The following is a 19592-nucleotide window of genomic DNA, read 5'->3' as shown; positions in this document are numbered from 1 at the left end:
AGCTCAATATTTATTTGTGTTATTATATATTTCTTTCAAGGTAAGTTGCTTCATTTTCTATTTAATACTTTCTCTTTTAATTATATGGATAGACATAATTCATTTTCTGTCATAAAGTCCCGTTGTTCAAGTTCTGTAAAATGCTATGTCGAAAATTCTCACTACTATTCAAAATCTTTCCATTCTTAGCAACTTCTTTGTCACTTTTTTCACTATTGGTAGCAATATTTTCTGGATTTAAAATCATACTACAGATTTTGCTGTACTATGGTTTTAAATCCAAAATTCAAATTTAAATTTTGATTAGATATCAAAATTAAAGCCTGCAAGTAACCTGGATCAAATTAGAAAGTTAAGAAATAGTGCAGTTTGCTATGTTAACTGACTTAAGTTCCTTGGAATCTAATTCTTTCTCCCTTCCCTGGTGCTATGCCAATAAAAGGAAACCTGTATGAGCAACATCTCACTCCATATATATCTTGTGACTTCACTTTCTGTTGAGATCAAATAGAAAATTCTGCCCCCCCCCACACACACACAACCACTGAAGAGTTGATAGTGTGTGGCCAAAATCAATCAATAATTTATTTACCATCAACATCAATTAATTATTATATCATTTATTTGGCCAGATTATATAACCAGCAGGTATTTGAAAGTGACATGCAGCAATCTGTTAGTCCAGAGAAAATCACTTTTATGGGACACATGCTTTTTCTCGAGTATTTAAATATTGATAAAATTTTAAAGTGTTTTTTTTTTTTTTTTTTTTTTTTTTTTTTTTTTTTTTGCTTGTTCTGTAGTCCAGGTTTTGGATATTCAGATATCAGACTTTGTACTGTATTTTGTATTTCCTTTCTAAGATTTCAGCATGCACTATATTGTGTTACCAGATATATATTTAAATAATATTTTTAAAGTATATTTATTTTTGAAGACTACTGTTTATTTGAATGCGAGAAATTATTTTGAAATTCTACCTGCCCTAAAGTAATAATCTCATTTTCCCAGCCATCACTACAGAAATGTGACTATTACCTTTTAATGAAGTGTATTTCATTTAAGAAACTTGAAATATTGAACAATTTTTTTAACCTAATTAAAAATGTGTATTTTATTTTTTCTGATGTGTGTTATAGTTCAGTTTATAATTAATCAAAATTATCTGAATTCTAGTTCATAACTATTCTATCATTTAATTATTATTTTATTGCTAAAATGTTTAAATGCCATAGGTTTCTGTGTATTACCCAAAATAGTCTTCCCTATCAACTACAATTTACTAGTTAGAAACAATAAGCACAATGTAGGAGTTTTTTTTTTTTTTTTTTTTTTTTTTTTTAAATTTGGGGGTTTACATCAAATACGAGTTCAAAATTAGTTCCCCCCCCAAAAAAAAGGTCACAAAAAGGATGCAGTAGGTAAAATAATAGAAAAGTATTTTATATTTTTAATCTTAATATACATACACTCTTACAAAAAAATAGAAAAAGGGAGAGCACCCTTTAAGAAATGATCCAATCATCTAAAAATTATCTGTGCCAATTCCTTCATACCATGTATGCAAATGATTCACTTTTCAAGGCAAGTGAGTGTTAACTGCAGTCATAATGCACATTCCTACTATGCAACTAAAATCGTGTAAAACAAGTAACAATTGTGGACAGTTTATCTTTTCTCATTGTTAGCATTGCAGTTTTAGTTACATTGCAGTTTAGACACAGCACATCATATCGTTATAACGTTGCTGAAGACCTTATAGACAGTTGGACAACTTTGAACATGGTCATGCCAGTAGGGATGCATGAAGGTGGCTTGCTGCACCAAATGCACATAGTGCTGACAACAATGGTTGCTGCAAAGTAATTCATTCGTAGAATCAATCCTGCAGAAGGCAAAGGTTTTAGAATGTGAGAAAATATTGGATATTTGTGCAACAGGCCCTCACTGTCCCAATGGCATCATTGTTCACTGTCTAATGTGCTACAGCCTCTTCCATATTGCCCAGATTGGGATGGCACTTATAGTGGCTTTTAAGACGTCTGAATTTAACCCAATAACATTGACAGATTTTTCTGGATTTCGACACTCTGGAGTGGTGGCATAGCCAGTCATCATGGCTGGCAGCCATTTGGCTTCACATAGTGTTCAATGATAAATCCTGCTTCAGTCTTGGAGCAAATAAACCATTGGGTCCATCTGGGGAGGGCCCAGGCAACACCTACAACACCTAGTTACAAGGCCTGAGCACGAGAGCATGACATCACAGCAGAAGATTAGTTGCTCATAGCTCTGTTCCTTATTCATTCCTTGCTTTGCTCATTTATTTACTTAGCTCCTGCTTGTTTCTGTTTGTTTCAGTATCTATTTACAATATGTAATTATTATAGTAATATGTATTCTGAATAAAATTCAGAAGGAAATTTTAAATTAAAATTTTATGTATTATTTGAGGAAGTCGGGAAGATTTGTTTTTGTTGCAGTGAAAAATATAGGAAATGAAAGTGCAGAATGAAAGTAAATAAGTGTGAATTCTAATTTTATCTCTTTATTGATTATTATTATTAGGTGATTAAAAACCTGATCTGTGATTTTTCTCATAGATTACAGTTGGAAGAAATTACCTTACATTCTATTCACTAAAGAGAAGAAATTTTTCCGATGAAATAACTTAAAGATATGTGTACACAGTTTCAGATTTCATAAAAATATAAATTTCAGAATGAATTTAACCTAATATTCATATGCATAATTTATTACTCAATGAAAATAAAAGCTTTTTTTTTATTATTTTTGCTATTGTTCTCTTCAAACATTTCATTTCAAGGCTGATATTCTTATTTAAAAGGCAGCGAAAATGTGTTCACAAGAAAATAAAACATTGCTGCAATGAAAAATATGTTTATTTAATATATATATATATATATATATATATGTAATGGTGTATCAGTTTTTAAGTTCTGAAATTCTTAAAAACTGATACACCATTATGCTTTACAAAAGTAAGAAATAATAATTTGTTATCAAATGTAAGTAATTTTTGTGTCAAAATAAACAGGTAACTAAATATTAGTAAATTAAATATAAGCAGTTTTTTGCCAGTACTTACAAAAAATTATTTAAATGTTTTTTTTAAATAATTATTAAAAAGTATTAGAAGTTTAAAAGCTGAAATAAAAATTCACACACAAAAAAAGAAGTTATTGAAGAAATTTGTGAAAAGAAATTAAACTTTATTCAAGATATATATAAGAAGAAATAAAACTTTAAATTCATATCCATCTCGATAATGTTTTTTAGTCAATTCATCAGGAGGTTATATTATTGAATAATAGGCTTTCTGGATTTTATTATCCTGGAATATGCTTTTTATGGTAAATACTATTAATTACTATAAAAAAACTGCAGATCCTATAAAGATATGTGCTGTATTTTATGCACTTATGATGCAGATATAATAGCTATAGAGATATTTATAAGTGTTACTGATTATATTAATGATTATATTTTATATACAGGATGGAAACTCTTTGCAACATAGTCACTATAAGAGTTTTTAAAAAAATTAACGAATTTAAAACTACACAAAAAAGTTTTAAAAACTTTGCAAGAAATAAATTGTACAATAGATTAACAAAATTAAAACTATTCAAGGAGCAAGTAAATAAAAAATAACAAAAAAGGCAAAAAAGGCTTTCAGATTTAATATTATATTATGCCCAAATAGGCCTTTTTATTTCATTTGCAGACACATACATGTTTCAAGAGCGTTTGGCCTAATGCCATATTGTGCTAAAAGTATTTAAAAACAGCAAATCTTTAGAATTTCTGATACACAGCCTTACATGCTGGAGTTAAAAATGTTTTATTATATCCAGGCCACCAGCATCAAGCAGTGAGACTGCTGAACTGTGGTTATTTGACTCAGATTCAAATTATGGTGAACATGCTGTGTAGGATTGTTCATGGCTTTTCCCAAGGGTGACATGAATACAAGCCTTTTCCTTAAAAATTCATGTTCGGGGACATTTCTCCCCTCAAGCAAGTAGCACTTGTGCACTTTGCTTAAATCAGTTAATCTAACCTAGCAGTTTAGACATAGATTACACTTCTTTCATTTCCAGTCTGAAGGACAAAATGCTCCTTAATTCTGCCTTCCTCATTCATTCAAAATCTTTACATCTTGTATTTGCTCATTCTAAAACAATTTTATTTTTCGTGCCAGTAGGAATTTTAGTTGCATGTTAAATTAGAATGTTTGTTCTATATTTTGTTAAATCATCAAATTCTAATAGTGACATTCTCACTTCATCATGAAACAAATGTTATGTTGCATATAGTTAGGGATGAGTGAAAGTTTATCTAATATATTGTGAATTTCTGGAGAAATGGTAACAAAGTGGTAATACTTAAATTATCTGTACTTTAACAGAAACCTCAGCTTTTAACTTAAAATATGGACTTTTGTGATATTTACTGAACTATGTATGGATATGAATAAGGTATTTAAAATGCAAACTCTCTATACTAAATGCAAGTATAATGATAACATTATACTAGGGAAAAGGGGGGTAAAGATCTATGAATTCCATATGAAATGAATAAGTTGGAACTTTTCATATGTTGATGCTTATACTTTCATTTTACAGAAGAGGTCTTGGACTTTGTTCTATGGGTGGTCCTATATATGCTGTTGGTGGCTTGGATGACACAGTCTTCTTCTCTACAGTTGAAAGGTATGATGTCAACTCAGATATGTGGAATGTTGTTGCCCCAATGAATTGTGCTAGGGGTGGAGTTGCAGTTGTAAAACTGAAAGTGAGTTTTCAAAATTATACATGCATTTATTTACATTCTCTCTCATCTGAATTTCTAAAATAAAAATTTTCTGAATGAAAAATAATTGACAGGAAAAAATGCACATGCTGTTCCTTATCAGAATGTCTTTAGGAAAAATTTATTTTCTTTGAGAAACTAAGTTTCTTGATTGATCAGAATATGCATTCTAAAATTTCTTTTTTAGAGTTCTAGCTCGTGGTTGAACAAACTAAAATGAATGTGTTAGAAGCTTTTATGAAGATTTTTCTCTTCCTCTACACTTTCTTCTTTTTATTTTTCAATATTGAAATCTAGCATTACAAGAATTTGGCTCTGGAATTTTTAGAATAATTGTAGATCACTCTAAGCTTTAAAGGTGCCTTCAATGTGCATTATCTCTATTCCTCACAAAAATTATGATATTTTGAGTTTTGACTGAAGATATATTGGTGATTTTATTATATACACTCACTTCCAAAAGTTAAGCACGGAGAGGAAACTGCTAATTTCTGGAAGCCAATCAGAATTGAAGAGGATGCAATTTGCTGCAGAGGTAGATTGAAGTATGCAAATATGTTAGGTAACAGCCAATCGCACTTTTCATGTCAAGAAATGTGCAAAAAAGGCAGTCTTATAAGAAGCCAGCTTTATGAAGGGTTACAGAAGTTGATTGTAAGTGCTGATAGAAGGTGTTTAAAACTTTCGTACAATTTGTTTTCAAGACATACGTGTTTCTGTGACTTCCAGAAGATGAATGGAAGATTCTGTATGCTGGCATTTTGTGGGGCGCATCGAAGCAAGACAGTCTATCACAGATGTTGCTCTTTTCTTCAGCGTTCATCATTCTGTAATTTCACATTAATGGAAACAATTCCAAACCACACATACAGTTGTCCGAAGACCTGTAGCCGGTCGCCCAAGGGCTACAACCCCCGCGGAAGATCAACATATTGCTATTGTAGCCAAGCGAAATCGCAAAGCGACCTCCACAAGTGTAATATCTATGGTTACAGCGTCCATTGGTAAGGCAACTACTGTATGCCGAAGATTACATATGAGTGGATTGTACGCCCGGGTACCTCGAGTTTGTGTTCCTCTATCCGTCCAATCAAGATGGGCGCGATTACAGTGGTGCCGGGAACATGTCAATTGGAATGTGTCTGACTGGGGCAATGTCATGTTTACTGATGAGTCAAGATTTGCTCTGGAGCCAGATGACAAGCGTATAAGGATATGGCGTGAACAGCGAACACGCAATCAGTCCCAGAACATCACGCATTCCGAGGCAGAAGCATTATGGTGTGGGCAGGGATTTCATTAGGATATCGCACCGACCTACACATCTTTAAACGGGGTCCTTTGACGGCTGTCCGGTATCGAGATGAAGTTCTAGGGCCCGTTGTGAGATTGTACGGTGCAGCAGTTTGCCCTACTTTTGTTTTAATGGACGATAACGCACATACCCATAGAGCTGACATCGTCAATGACTGCCTGGAGAGTGAAGGGATTGTGCGTATGGCGTGGCCAGCATATTGGCCCGACCTTAATCCCATTGAAAATCTTTAGGATGCTCTCGGCCATGCTGTATCTTCACATTTCCCACCTCCAGCCTTTCTTATTGAGCTGGAAACTGCTCTACAAGAAGAATGGCGATTGTTTAATTCTGCGGTGGTTGACCATCTAATTGAAAGCATGGTCACAAGGTGTAAACTTTGTATACAGATGAGGGGGGATCACATACTCTATTAATGTGCTTTTTTTCATTTTATGCTGTTTAGTCTCCAGTATGCAGTCCCGGATCTAGCGGGGGCAAGCTGGGGTTCTTGCTCCAGGCGGCAAATTCAAATATAACGCTGGATCGTTTTGGTATGTTGTTCGCTAAAACAGCTCTCTAATTTTAGTAAAATGTTGATAATTTTAAGGCCAAGTTTTAAAACCTCTTTTAAGAAGATTTGCAATTAAATACTAAGAACCCTTTCAAAGGAACAGTTAAAATACAGCTTATTACAACTATAAATACAAGATCAGAAAAAGGCCAATAGAGGGACTCCAGGCGTCACTGATAGAATCAGACTGACCCTATCAGTAACATCTGGAGTCCCTGTATCATTTGCTGTCTGGGCCGGGTATATTCAAATAAGAAATAGAACGATAAATTGTGGAAGAAGTCACCTGGTTCCCATAGCAACATCTACTGGGAAATGGAGAAGCTTTGTAACTATTTTTTAAGAGCTAACCCAAAAAATTAACCTTGGGCCATCCTGGACAAGTGAAATAATTCAAATTAATATTCATCAAGTATATGCAGCTTGGCTACATAAGCCATTATGTAGCCAAGCTGAAGCAAGGCATTTAGATTTTTTTGCAGCCAGTAGGCAACTTAGCCTCAACTTTGGTTTCACTCGGAATGGTGGAGCGTATTTTGGATTTTAAAGGTAGATTTATTATTATTATTTTTTTTTTTAAAGTTTTTAGGTCTCTTCTATACTCTTTTTTTTTTTTTTTTTTTTTTTTTAAAGATATGCGTGTTTTTAATAGTTTTAGTAGCCTGCACTATATTTAGTGAGACACGACCATTTATTTAGGACTGTTCAATGTAATTATGCCAATTATTTGCTATTCCTATTAAGGCAATTAATTCATAGTGAATTTCATTTAAATTAAAAGAAACCACCTGCGCATCGAGGAGGAGAAAGGCGGAATACAGAAAACGAGCCAAAGATAAGGCCAAACAGAGAAAACAAATTTCAGCTAAGATGAAAAAATAACTTCACGGAAGAAGTAAACCATCAGACCCTGCCACAATTCCGATTATGCTGAGATTCTAGAGGGAATTAATATTTCTTGCAATTTGCACGACCAAACATGACTGCACCTATCATCCCCAAACAATCTACAAGTCAGCATTTGAAAGAACCTTCTTCATCGACATCAAACGAATAGCTAGAGGACATGAAACCATGATATAAAGATCTCTTCATTTAGATGGGGGCGGCCTGCAGAAAGACGAAAAACTAAAAATTTTTGATTTTTTGGACGTATGCAATTAGCTGGTCGTAGAAAAAAAATGATTGGTCACCAACAATCTTTCTTAAGTAGTCAATGAGTATCGTTAGCTGGTAAACATCTGGTAAAACGTAAACCTCAATCCCATTGAACGTCATGGCAGACATTTGACATGTAATGCAGAACATTAGTCAATAATGAAAAGCTTAGATCTTGGTTTACATATTCTAAAAACAAGAATGCAATTTTTTGTACACCCTGCAAGATTTATCAGAAACATGGTGCTGCCGTTACACCATACAACAGGATTCATTAATTGGAAAAAAATTTTAGCAAGATTAACTGAGCCTGAAGCGTCTGGAATCCACAGAGGTGCATGATTAAGTAGAAAATTCGAGTACGACAAATGAAATTGTGTCAAGGCATCGATCACGACACTGAGCGACTCATTCATACAGAGAGAGAAAAATTCTATATTGTCATGGATGCGGTATTATATCGCTCAACAAACTCGTTCTTTCCTTGGGTCTGATGAAATCCCAAGTAGCCTGTTCACAAAGTGTCCTCGACCTAGCGAAGGAAATTTTCTGAATTTAATCTCTCCGCTTGCCAAACATAATTCAACTCTTAAGTACAAGTTAAAGCATCCAACAAAGGGAAAGAAATCATACTTACCCCATATGTGTCTCATACAGAAAAAAAAAAAAAAATTAACCAGGTGAATCAATTCATAAAAACGGGTGGTGATTTTGTGAAATAAAGGAAAATTTAATTGATTTCATAGAAGTTGGTAGAAAGATAGGAGAATGTATTTCTGAATGCATTGTAGAAAATTAGTTTCTTAATTGACACTTGATGGTTTAGATATTGGACAATGTCGATGTCAGTCTTACGACAATGGGTCTAATATGGCTGGCATTTCTAAAACAGTACAATCTAGAATTATAGAAATGAATAAGCTGGAGGAATTTATGCCATGTTTGGCTCACTCCTCGTATTTTGTCAGTATGCATTCTGCTTCTTCGTGCCTGGAAGCAGTTAATCTGTTTGGAATTACTCAGAAAATACTTCGCTTTTTTGTCGGATGCACTACTCGACAGTATATTATGAAAAAATGTACAAAATACAGCTTAAAAAGGAAGCAGCCAGACGAGATGGTCGGAAAAATGTGTGGCTGGGAAAGTCCTTCTAATGAATTTACCGGAAATATTAAATTATTTAAAAGAAATTCAAGATATTTCTCTTGATGCGGAATCAAAGCATGAGGTAGGACATCTGGTACATGCTGTGAAAATTTTGAATTTACCATCTACCTGAAAATTTGAGCTAATATTTTTCCAGAATTCAATGGAGTAAATATAGAAATTCAAAAGGAATTCCTCTTCCGCGTTCTGTGTAGTTAATGACAGAACTGACCAAAACTGAGGAATTATAAAAAATGAGAGAAAAATCGTGTGGTATATTGGATACAAGAGTCTAAAACAGTAGCCGAAAAAATTACAGTTGAGTCTATTCTGACAAAGAAATTCCAAAGCACAAAAAGCAATCTGATGAACTGTTTGAGGACGAATCACGAACACTTCAACCTGTTCAGAACGAAGTTTCAGCAAATTAAAACATATTAAAAAATATCTACGATCATCAGTGAGCCAAGAGCGTTTATCAAGCCTCGCGATTATGGCAACCAAAAATCAAACCGCAGATCAAATTATGACGATTCCATGCACTTATTTGCTGAACAAGAGGTTTACAGAGTAAAATTTTAATTTTCGTTACTAATTAATTCCGTGATATTTTAATAGCGTTAAAGCAGGTAAGAGATTTTCCCCGTATGTAACATAGATACAAGCCAGTTTCCCTTACAAAGGTTTTTCCACGGGATATTCCTCGTTTTTCATGCAGAGCCTAATGGCGAAACACATAGTAAATCATCAGACAAATGTCCTCAGCAGTGGCCAAGTGATTAAGACCGCTGTATACTGGTAGTTCGACCTTGCCTCGGTTCAAACCCAGGCGAACGGGCTGGCTACATGATTTATTTTTGTGGCTTTCCTCATGTGTAACATGTATGTATACGAGCCAGTTTCCTTTAAAAAATTCCTCCACGAAAGCACCTATCCTCTAAGCAGATACTAGTTAGTCTCCTTAAAAAATTTTTCCACAAGGCATTCCTCCCCTTCCATGCAGAGCCTAATGGCGAAACACATAGTAAATAATCACACAAATGTCCTGAGCAGTGGCCGAGTGATTAAGACCGCTGAATACTGGTAGTTCGACCTTGCCCGTGTTCAAACCCAAGAGAATGGGCTGGCTGGATGGTTTCTTTTCGTGGATTTCCTCATGTGTAATGTGAATACTAGCCAGTTTCCTTTAAAAAGTTCCTCCACAAAAGCACCTCTCCTCTAAGCAGGTAACCCTCCTGTCTTTGCCATATTCATATAATCTAACCCAACCTAATTTAACCAGTAATGCAATAATACGGAATAGTGAGACGCTTAGGGGGATGCCCGTTGTCCCTAGAACGGAAAACGAATTGTGGCAAGGACTGGAGGGTTCTCAGGATTAGAGTTAGGATTAGGCTTGAATCCGAAAGTAAGCTCAGCAGAAAGGCGATTCTCCTAGGAGGGGACTTTTTCTAATTATGTAACTTCGCTAGGTATTTTTCCTTTATAAAAAATGGCACGTTAATGGCACCCCCCCAAAAAAAAATGGCACGTTAAGAATTTAGTATAAAATGGAGCTTAAGTTTTTTTACCTCAAACCATATCTATTTCTGTATTTATTAAAGAAATTAAAACTTTTTAGAGAAACTTAAAGGATGATGGGTGAGGGCGGCAGTGTTAGCTTTTGCCCCACATCAGAAAAATTAAAGATCCGGCGCTGCCAGTATGTCATTATCTGATAACTTACAAAAATTTAATATTGTTTTCAATTCTGTATATAGTTATTGATTTTGTTTTATGCATAAACAGATATGCTACTTTCCTGCCGAATTTTGTGTCAATCAAAGCAGTATTTGTTGATTTTTTTTGCATTTTACATATGTGTGCTTAACTTTTGGATGTGAGTGTATATGATGTGACTGATATGCAACCTGTATTCTCAAATGTGTTCACAAATGTCATAGATTTGGCTGTGCTTTCATCAACTTATTTTTCCACAAGGCTTCCATGCAGAGCCTAATGGCGAAACACATAGTAATTAATCACACAAATGTCCTGAGCAGTGGCCGAGTGATTAAAACCGCTGAATACTGGTAGTTCGACCTTGCCCGTGTTCAAACCCAAGAGAACGGGCTGGCTGGATGGTTTCTTTTCGTGGATTTCCTCATGTGTAATGTGAATACTAGCCAGTTTCCTTTAAAATGTTCCTCCACAAAAGCACCTCTCCTCTAAGCAGGTAGCCCTCCTGTCTTTGCCATATTCGTATAATCTAACTCAACCTAATTTAACCAGTAATGCAATAATACGGAATAGTGAGACGCTTAGGGGATGCCCATTGTCCCTAGAACGGAAAACAAATTGTGGCGAGGACTGGAGGGTTCTCAGGATTAGAGTTAGGATTAGGCTTGAATCTGAAAGTAAGCTCAGCAGAAAGGCGATTCTCCTAGGTGGGTACGTTTTTCTAATTATGTAACTTTGCTAGGTATTTTTCCTTTATAGTCCCCCCCCCAAAAAAAATGGCATGTTAAGAATTTAGTATAAAATGGAGCTTAAGTTTTTTAACCTTAAACCATACTTATTTCTGTATTTATTAAAGAAATTAAAACTTTTTAGAGAAACTTAAAGGATAATGGGTGAGGGCGGCAGTTTTAGCTTTTGCCCCACATCAGAAAAATCAAAGATCCGGCGCTGCCAGTATGTCATTATCTGATAACTTACAAAAATTTAATATTGTTTTCAATTCTGTATATAGTTATTGATTTTGTTGTATGCATAAATAGATATGCTACTTTCCTGCCGAATTTTGTGTCAATCAAAGCGGTATTTGTTGATTTTTTTGCATTTTACATCTGTGTGCTTAACTTTTGAAAGTGAGTGTATTATGATGTGACTGATATGCAACCTGTATTCTCAAATGTGTTCACAAATGTCATGGATTTGGCTGTGCTGCCATCAACTTATGAAATCTGCAGTGTTTTTTCACAAGTTCGTCATAGTCTCAAAGTGCAAAGCTTATGGCCTAGTGCTCAGCAAGTGAAAAAGGGCTATCAAGACACATTAAAATTATAAATTGAGCAACAGCTAATGACATTGGAAAGTCAAGACAAAATTCTTTTCCTTCAAAGAAGGCTGTCCTTCTCTTTCCATGTGTGATTTGGAAAAGTACAGATACTGGAATGTTCAAAGTATTCACTATATGAGGTGTGTTCACTAATGCTGCATGTTCACTAATGTCAGATATGTATGGCAAAATGCAACCAATGTAGTTTTTAACATACAGTTTTCTAGTTTAATTAGAATGCATTATTTGTCTTAAGATTACTTTGCTTTTTGCCTCTTGTAGGTCATTTTTCTCAAGGTAAGGCTTAATAAGATCAGATATACTGACTTAAGTGGATTCTAAAATGCTACATTATTGCTTAAACAGTATTTGAATTTTCCTGAATGTAAATGAAAGGCTGCAATGTTAAACTATTTCAATATCAGATTTGTTCATTTAATATGAATTATTAGGGTTTTACAATGCAAAAATAAATCAAGAATCACATATATTGAAAGTAACCGTACCTAATGTGTGTAGTCTGACCTTAAAAATTGATTTTTTAAACAATAAGTGTTGGAAAAATTTAATTTATATATGTGAAATTAAAAAGAAAAACCATTCTGTTATCCTTAATTTAATATATCACATTTTGCATTCAGTGTAGCTATAATATGGTAATACTGACTGAGTTGAGCTGTAAATTTTATTCGCTTGTTGAAAAATGCCACCAAGTGCATCATAATTGTGGTGCTGCATTGCAGTTTCATCGTATAAGTTATTTTAAAATCAAAATAAACTGAAAATGCACAGAATCTAACGTCCTGCACCGGATGAGCTGAGAATAAGGTTTGTTGCGTTGAATCTACCTGAATATTATTTCATTCAGTCATTCTCGCCTTTAAGTTACATCTGACTCCATTCTATAACACTTGAAAAAAAATATTTCAAATAAACAATTACATTTTCTTGCTTAAGAAAGCCAAAACTTTATTTGCTTACACACTTAAAGAAATCAAAACATTATTCTAATCTTTCTTACTGTTGCCAAACTACAAAAGCAAAACTCCATCAAAAAAGGAAAACAACGGCTGTTGAATATTGTTAACGAATAAATCATAGAGCCCACAACATACCTTTATAACCTTTTTATTTTCTTAAAATGGTCTCTGAAAATCAAAATATTAAATAAAAATTTAAATTTTCTACTCAATAGATTTACATAGTATTCAGTTTACCCACAATATAAGTTAAATAATACTATAGAACATGTACTTAAAAAAAATAAATAAATAAATAAATAAATCACTTATAATGAGAAGGTTTGACAATTTTTCTGCCACATCTAGTTTTTAGTTCAAAATCAGTTTCTTTAAAGCTACTGTTCCTTTTAACATTTTCAGATTTATCAGAAACATATCTGTCATGCAGTGGTTTTTGTAGAAGTTCTTTTCATGCAATGTGATAAAATATGTAAATTCTCTTAATATATTTCTGCAGTGTATTTAGATGACATTAATTTTGCCCCTGGTATATGTATAAATGTTTCTAACAACAAGTGTTGTGAGTGCATCTTTTCTGATATGTCCTGTGTTCATTTTTGGCCTCTTCTAATAAGAGGATGTGCAAGTATATAAGTTTAAAGATGTCAGATCATCCAAGAATTTTATAAGTGTCTGAGCTTATAATTTCGAATCGTATACATAGACAGTAACCAATATCTATAACATCTGATATCGCTTTTCATGCCAAGCTGACAGCTTGTTTTCATGTTTTGTTTTCTGTGAGGGAGAAATTATTGGTGCCTTTTGTTTCAATTGTAAAGCAGTTTTTTCCCAAGCAATTGATTGCTGTGAAATAAATCCCATTAGATTGTGCAAATCATATTTTAAACTGTCTTTCTCCTGGTTAATATGTTCAAGGATTAAATCGGGATAAAACTAATGTCCATTAACTATAATTTCTCAGGGGGTTCATTTTCAGTAAATTATCTACGTGTCTATTAATCGACACATCTTTACTTCCAAGTCTAGCTTTTAATAAGTTAATAGCGTAACCATAATTTTCTGAAGAATATGAAAATCCTTCTGTTGTGCTTGATGCAGTTCCTCCTAAATATGCACACAAATAAATAAATTTATCTAATTTTACAAAGATTTGTTTTTGTGAATATCCTGTTCAAAACAGTTACAAAAGGAAAGCCATTGACTAATATCGCAATAAAATTTTGGAATAGATATTTTTGATAATTTAATACATTCTCCTCTATTACTTTCTAGTGTTTGAGTAAATAATTCCACTGTATAGGTTAGAGAATGAATTCGATGGGTTTATATCATTAAAAGTAGACTTTTAGTTTGATAATTGAATCCCTTTTTTTGTTCTAAATTTCTGCAACACAATTCTCTCATTACCTGTTAGATTTTAGAATCAGCTGTTGTAAGAGATTCAAACTTATCATTCAGCAGTTTTAAGACTTCTTCTAGCAAATGCATATCAACCAAAGCCTTATCTAATTCTAATTCTGTTCTCGTAAGAATTTAATAAGGGACGTTCTCAAACCACCTCTCTTTTTCTTCAGTTATTTCTTCTGTGGACATATTTACTGAATGAAAAGACATAAGAATCTTAAGAATTCAATAAGAGTGCCTTTCAAATTCAAACTTCATAAAATGAACAATATTATCTTCAGTTAATTCACTCACATCCCAGCAAAGATGCCATATGTTCCAAAAAAGAAAATGGATTGGTCACTACTCTTCGATCAAGATCTTTCTTTTGTCTAATCCAAATAATACCCAGAATATTTTTATTAAATGGAAACAATCTACTCATCGGGTAAAAGACACTTCTAAAATAATGACATATTTAAATTAACATTGCACATTACTACCTAAATATAGAGACACAAATGAGAAGTTATCAGTTACATCTATCCTTCATTCATCCAGTTCTGTTTTTGAGGCCACATGCATGTGCAGTATGATGTGAGTCGTTCATTGAGAATTTTAACAGATATAAATGTTGACAATTGTAAGTACAGTTTGGTTCTGAAAATTTGACTCGGTAATGTAATTGAAGTTTTTACAAATGAAAGCTGGAGTACTTAACCATAAACTAACATATTCATTTGATAGATTTCAATTAAAGGTCTTGTGCCTTATATATAAAGAGATAGATGTAGATAGCTTTGAGGGGCTTTAGTTATATAAATTGATGCATAAGAATTTCATAATTTTTCTCACATGTATTACAAAGTTTAGTTCAATTTCCTTAGAGAAAAAAACAATTGCAGTGCTGTTTTCTTTTTGTGTTATAGGGTCTCATGTATGCATTAGGAGGAAATAGTGGTCAGTTTTCCTTACAGTTGTGTGAAGTTTATGATCCTCATCTTGACAAATGGACTTTTATAGAATCAATGAATCAGTGCCGAGCTGGTGCAGGGGTAGTAGTGTTAGATGGATTCATATATGTAATTGGTAAGTAGGGAAAATATTTTGACAGGGAATGATTATCCTTAGATATATGCAAAATGAATAAAAAGTAGTCCCTAATTCATATGTAATTTTATGTAACATTTTTTGAGTTGTATTTGCAATATGAAAGCAAAGAATTTGTGCATCCTGCTGTAAAAGGAACAAAATGCTTTGATAAAAGAATTTCTTAATGTCATAAAAAGTACCAAATTGATAGGCAAAAATCTTTTGTAATGTATCGTCTAAATGGAAATTTATATAATCATCCAGAACTGGTACAGGTAGAGGAATAATTGGGAAAACAATCAGCATGCTTTTAAATTACAACCAGCGATGGATACAATATGGCAGGGGCTTTTGAAATGTTAGGCAGTAACATACAATTTTTCTAACACTTACTGAAACACTTATTACCTGTGATATTTAGTTTGCACTATGTCTGCCAGCTGCTATTCAAACAAATTAGGCAGATATGTTGTGAGATAGCCATATGTAATATTTTGTCTTTTCAGTGTAATAGTTATTTGCTAACTTTCCTAATAGAATTAGCCAGGGAAAAAAATCTTTTCCATTACATATGTATATATTGTGTTTCTTGTGCAGTTATTTTCATTTACATTATATATAAGTAGAAGTTTGTAAATCAGAATAAAATTCTTCATTCAAACTTCATCATTTCTTTTCAGGTGGTTTTGAAAATAATGTACCTTTAAATTCTGTTGAAAAGTACGATCCTGATACCAATAAATGGACTTTTGTATCTCCAATGAAATACTGCAGGGGAGGAGTTGGTGCTGCTACATTAGGAGGTTTTATATTTGCTGTTGGTGGTCATAATGGGTCTCAGTACTTAAATACGGTAGAAATTTATGATGCACAGAATGACAGGTATATAGTTTCAGATTCATTTAGAAACACATTCACTTAGTAAATTTACCAATATGTTATGAGTTATACAGTTTGCTTGCATGGTTCAATACTTATTTGAAATCCCAAAGCAGACAAATGAAGGGACTCCTCGTAAAATCTTTATCTTTGTATCTCATATGTGTCGGCTTACCGGAATTTTAGTTGCTAGCATTTATTGCTTGTAATTAAGGTACAATAACATGCCGAACAAGTATTAATTTAGAAGTCGAACAAAAAATCAACGTTATATTTTCAAAGGCGTAGTTTCAATGGTTTTACTGAACCATCATCTGAATGAACTAAACTATTGAAAAGCAGTCGCTATTGATAGGGACTTTTCACCCAACTTTATTAATCAAGCAGTTAAAAAATTCTCTTCCCAACACACCAAAATGCACACTCTTGTTTCAGATTATAAGAATTCTGTTATCATTCCCTTCTTTCCATCAATTAGCTATAAAATTGCACATATTTTGCAGAAATTTAACTTTCGGGTTGTTTATTCTCCCACCAATAAAATTCCAAGTTCCATACCCATTCCGGACATGAATTCCTGGGGTATTTACAGGATTCCTTGTCAGTGTGGTTTAATTTACATTGGTCAAATTAAGAGAGCCTTAAAATTCCACGTTAAGGAACATGAGCCATATGTTAGAAAAAAGGAAACATAGAAGTCTTCTGTTATCCAGCATTGTTGGTCCGAAAATCACACTTTAAATTTTTCTGCAGCCAAAATTATTCAAAAATCATCTTCCGTTGGTGAATTTGATTTTCTAGAGGCATTTCATATTCAAAAAAATCTTTCTGTTCTAGCTAACGACCCTAGTTCCAATCCATTTTGCCTCTAACCTGTAAGGAAATTGTTTCAGTTCTCGTTTCATCAACAGATGGCGCCATTAGCTGAACTCCTGTCCAATCTTTCTTATCTAATCACTATATCTTATCTCGTTCATTTGCGCTTTTGCAGCTGAGGATGATTGTTCGGTAAAACCATTGAAACTAGGCCTTTGAAAATATGATGCTGATTTTTGTTGTTTGACTTCTATATCAATTTATTGCTTCTATTTATTACTTTTAACACTTTTTTCCTAATTGCAGAAAACCTCAATGCACTTACTAATCTGCCAACAAATTAGCATTAAGTAAACATAATAACAAGACTTACAATTCATTCATCACTTACAATAATTACTGGGAGAAATATATGAATGTTAAAGTAAGTAAAAACCCATTGCTTAAATTTTTATTGAACCCTTTGCCAAGACTGAAGATTTTAGTTGTTCTATGTCATTTGTTTGCTGTGGGTGACTATAGTTGCTATCCATGAAATGCCACATATGATAGGAGACTATTGTTGTTCACAGTTTTGCTCGCTTTGTGATTTAATCTGCACTACAGTTTCAGTGTTCAACCATTATTTTTGAGCAGTTGTTTCTCAGTGCATGACAAAAGATTAACAACAAAGAAATGCTTTCCAAGTTGGTGCTGAGATTTTTTTTTTCCTTACAAAAGGTCATAAAGACAACATCATTACTTATTACCTTTCTAATTCTTAATTTTTCTATAACTTTTTATAGACTTCATCCGTTTTTAAAATGATCATAAATAACATAAAAACAGATATGATAAAAAGGGATTGATCTGAGCATCTGGAAGATAATCAGGTGAACTCACTGTTGGCACAAAGTTTAATTTGGTTTTATGATTATGGTAAAGCCTCGAGGGCTATCTGCCTAAGGGATGGGATGCCTTCATGGAAGACTTTCTAAGGGAAGCTGGTTCATATACACGTAAAACATGGGGAAAACCTCAAAAACGCCCATGCAGCCAGCCTGTTTGTGGGATTCAAAGAACAGACCGAACTACCAGTGTTCAGCAAATTTACCGTTCAGCCACTGGTGTGCCCTTTTTGGCACAATGAAAACAGTTCTAATCACAAAAGTATACTGAAGATATCCATAGAAGAAAATTTAAATGTATCTGAAAATTTTATAGCTAGTACTACATGAACTTCTGGACCACTCCAACCAAAAAGTCCATCCATTTTGTAGTCTTCAGGAATAAAGGCATCAGTTTTTAAAGTACTCTCAGTCATTCCTTTCTGAAAACTCTGTGCATTTCATCATTGAAAGGACAAATCATTATCAGAGTTACTAGAGCATTGGTTTTTGGGATTTGTAATCTGGTTTCTAATCAAGAATTATACCTTGTATATATGAAATGTTTCTAATTTGAGCATTACTATTACGAAAATCTTTAGTAAATTACAGAGGAACCTCAAGATATGAGCACCTCTATGTATGAGAAATTCGAGATATTAGGAAAGTATGAGCAAAAAATTTGTCTAAATACGAGCATTAACTCGAGTAATGAGCAATGAGCCAGGCTGTTTTTATGCATGGTGCCATTTCCCGATCCGGCTCGTCTCAGATGAAAACCCCTCGTCAGATCACTCGATGTTTATTGATCTACGTGTTTGTGCGCTTGTGTGTCAATTGTTTATTACATTTAATGTTAAAATAATTATTTCATGATGCATTCCAGGAAGATTGTTGCCTCAGATAGTGCTGCAAAGAAAAATAAGGAAACCATGGCTGTTGAAATTAAGAAAGAAATCATAGATAACCAAGCATGGTGTAAGAGTGATGGAATTGGCAAAGACATCGACGATTTGCACTATTCTGAAGGAGCAGGGAGAAATTCAGAAATTTGATGTAGCCAAAGGAGTTACCATTACTTCCAAACACTGTTCAAAACTCCTAGATGATGTTGAGAAGCAGTTGTGGGCGTGGATTAACGAGAAGCATTTAAAAGGTCGGTGTCGGAAGCTATCATACAGGTTAACTATGGTTGTATTATTTACCAGTGTTATTTATTAGAAAAATTTATTTTTATGTTGATATTTTTGGAGGTGCAGAGCAGATTAATTGGATTTCCATTATTTTCAATGGGGAAGTTTGTTTCTAGATACAAGAAATTCACTATACGAGCTCAGTGCTGGAATGAATTAAACTTGTATCTCAAGGTTCCACTGTATATGAATGTAAATCAAGTTATGTCTTTAATTTTATCATTTATGTAGAAAAGACACTTCAGTGTTATATGGGGAAAGAGTAGTTAAATCTCAACTTGAAGAATTTTCTAGTTTAATGGTACGATTTCTATATTGATAGCTTTTTT

The 19592-nt window shown here is 33.5% G+C and overlaps 1 protein-coding gene across 3 annotated transcripts in view; it reads left to right on the top strand.

The window, feature by feature from the left end:
* LOC118200966 (kelch-like protein 8) overlaps nt 1-19592 on the top strand; it is a 122192-nt gene that overhangs the window by 79532 nt on the left and 23068 nt on the right. For all 3 annotated transcript variants that reach the window (XM_085807762.1, XM_085807763.1, XM_085807764.1), the window contains exons 6-8: nt 4650-4818; nt 15347-15506; nt 16190-16391. In XM_085807762.1, the coding sequence (XP_085663888.1) occupies nt 4650-4818; nt 15347-15506; nt 16190-16391 (531 nt within the window). The remainder of the gene's footprint in view (nt 1-4649; nt 4819-15346; nt 15507-16189; nt 16392-19592) is intronic.

Source organism: Stegodyphus dumicola, chromosome X1, assembly GCF_044657685.1.
Source record: "Stegodyphus dumicola isolate Sdum_Otavi_A_Nest chromosome X1, ASM4465768v1".
Taxonomy (NCBI): domain Eukaryota; kingdom Metazoa; phylum Arthropoda; class Arachnida; order Araneae; family Eresidae; genus Stegodyphus; species Stegodyphus dumicola.
This window is presented reverse-complemented; position numbering and strand designations above follow the sequence as displayed.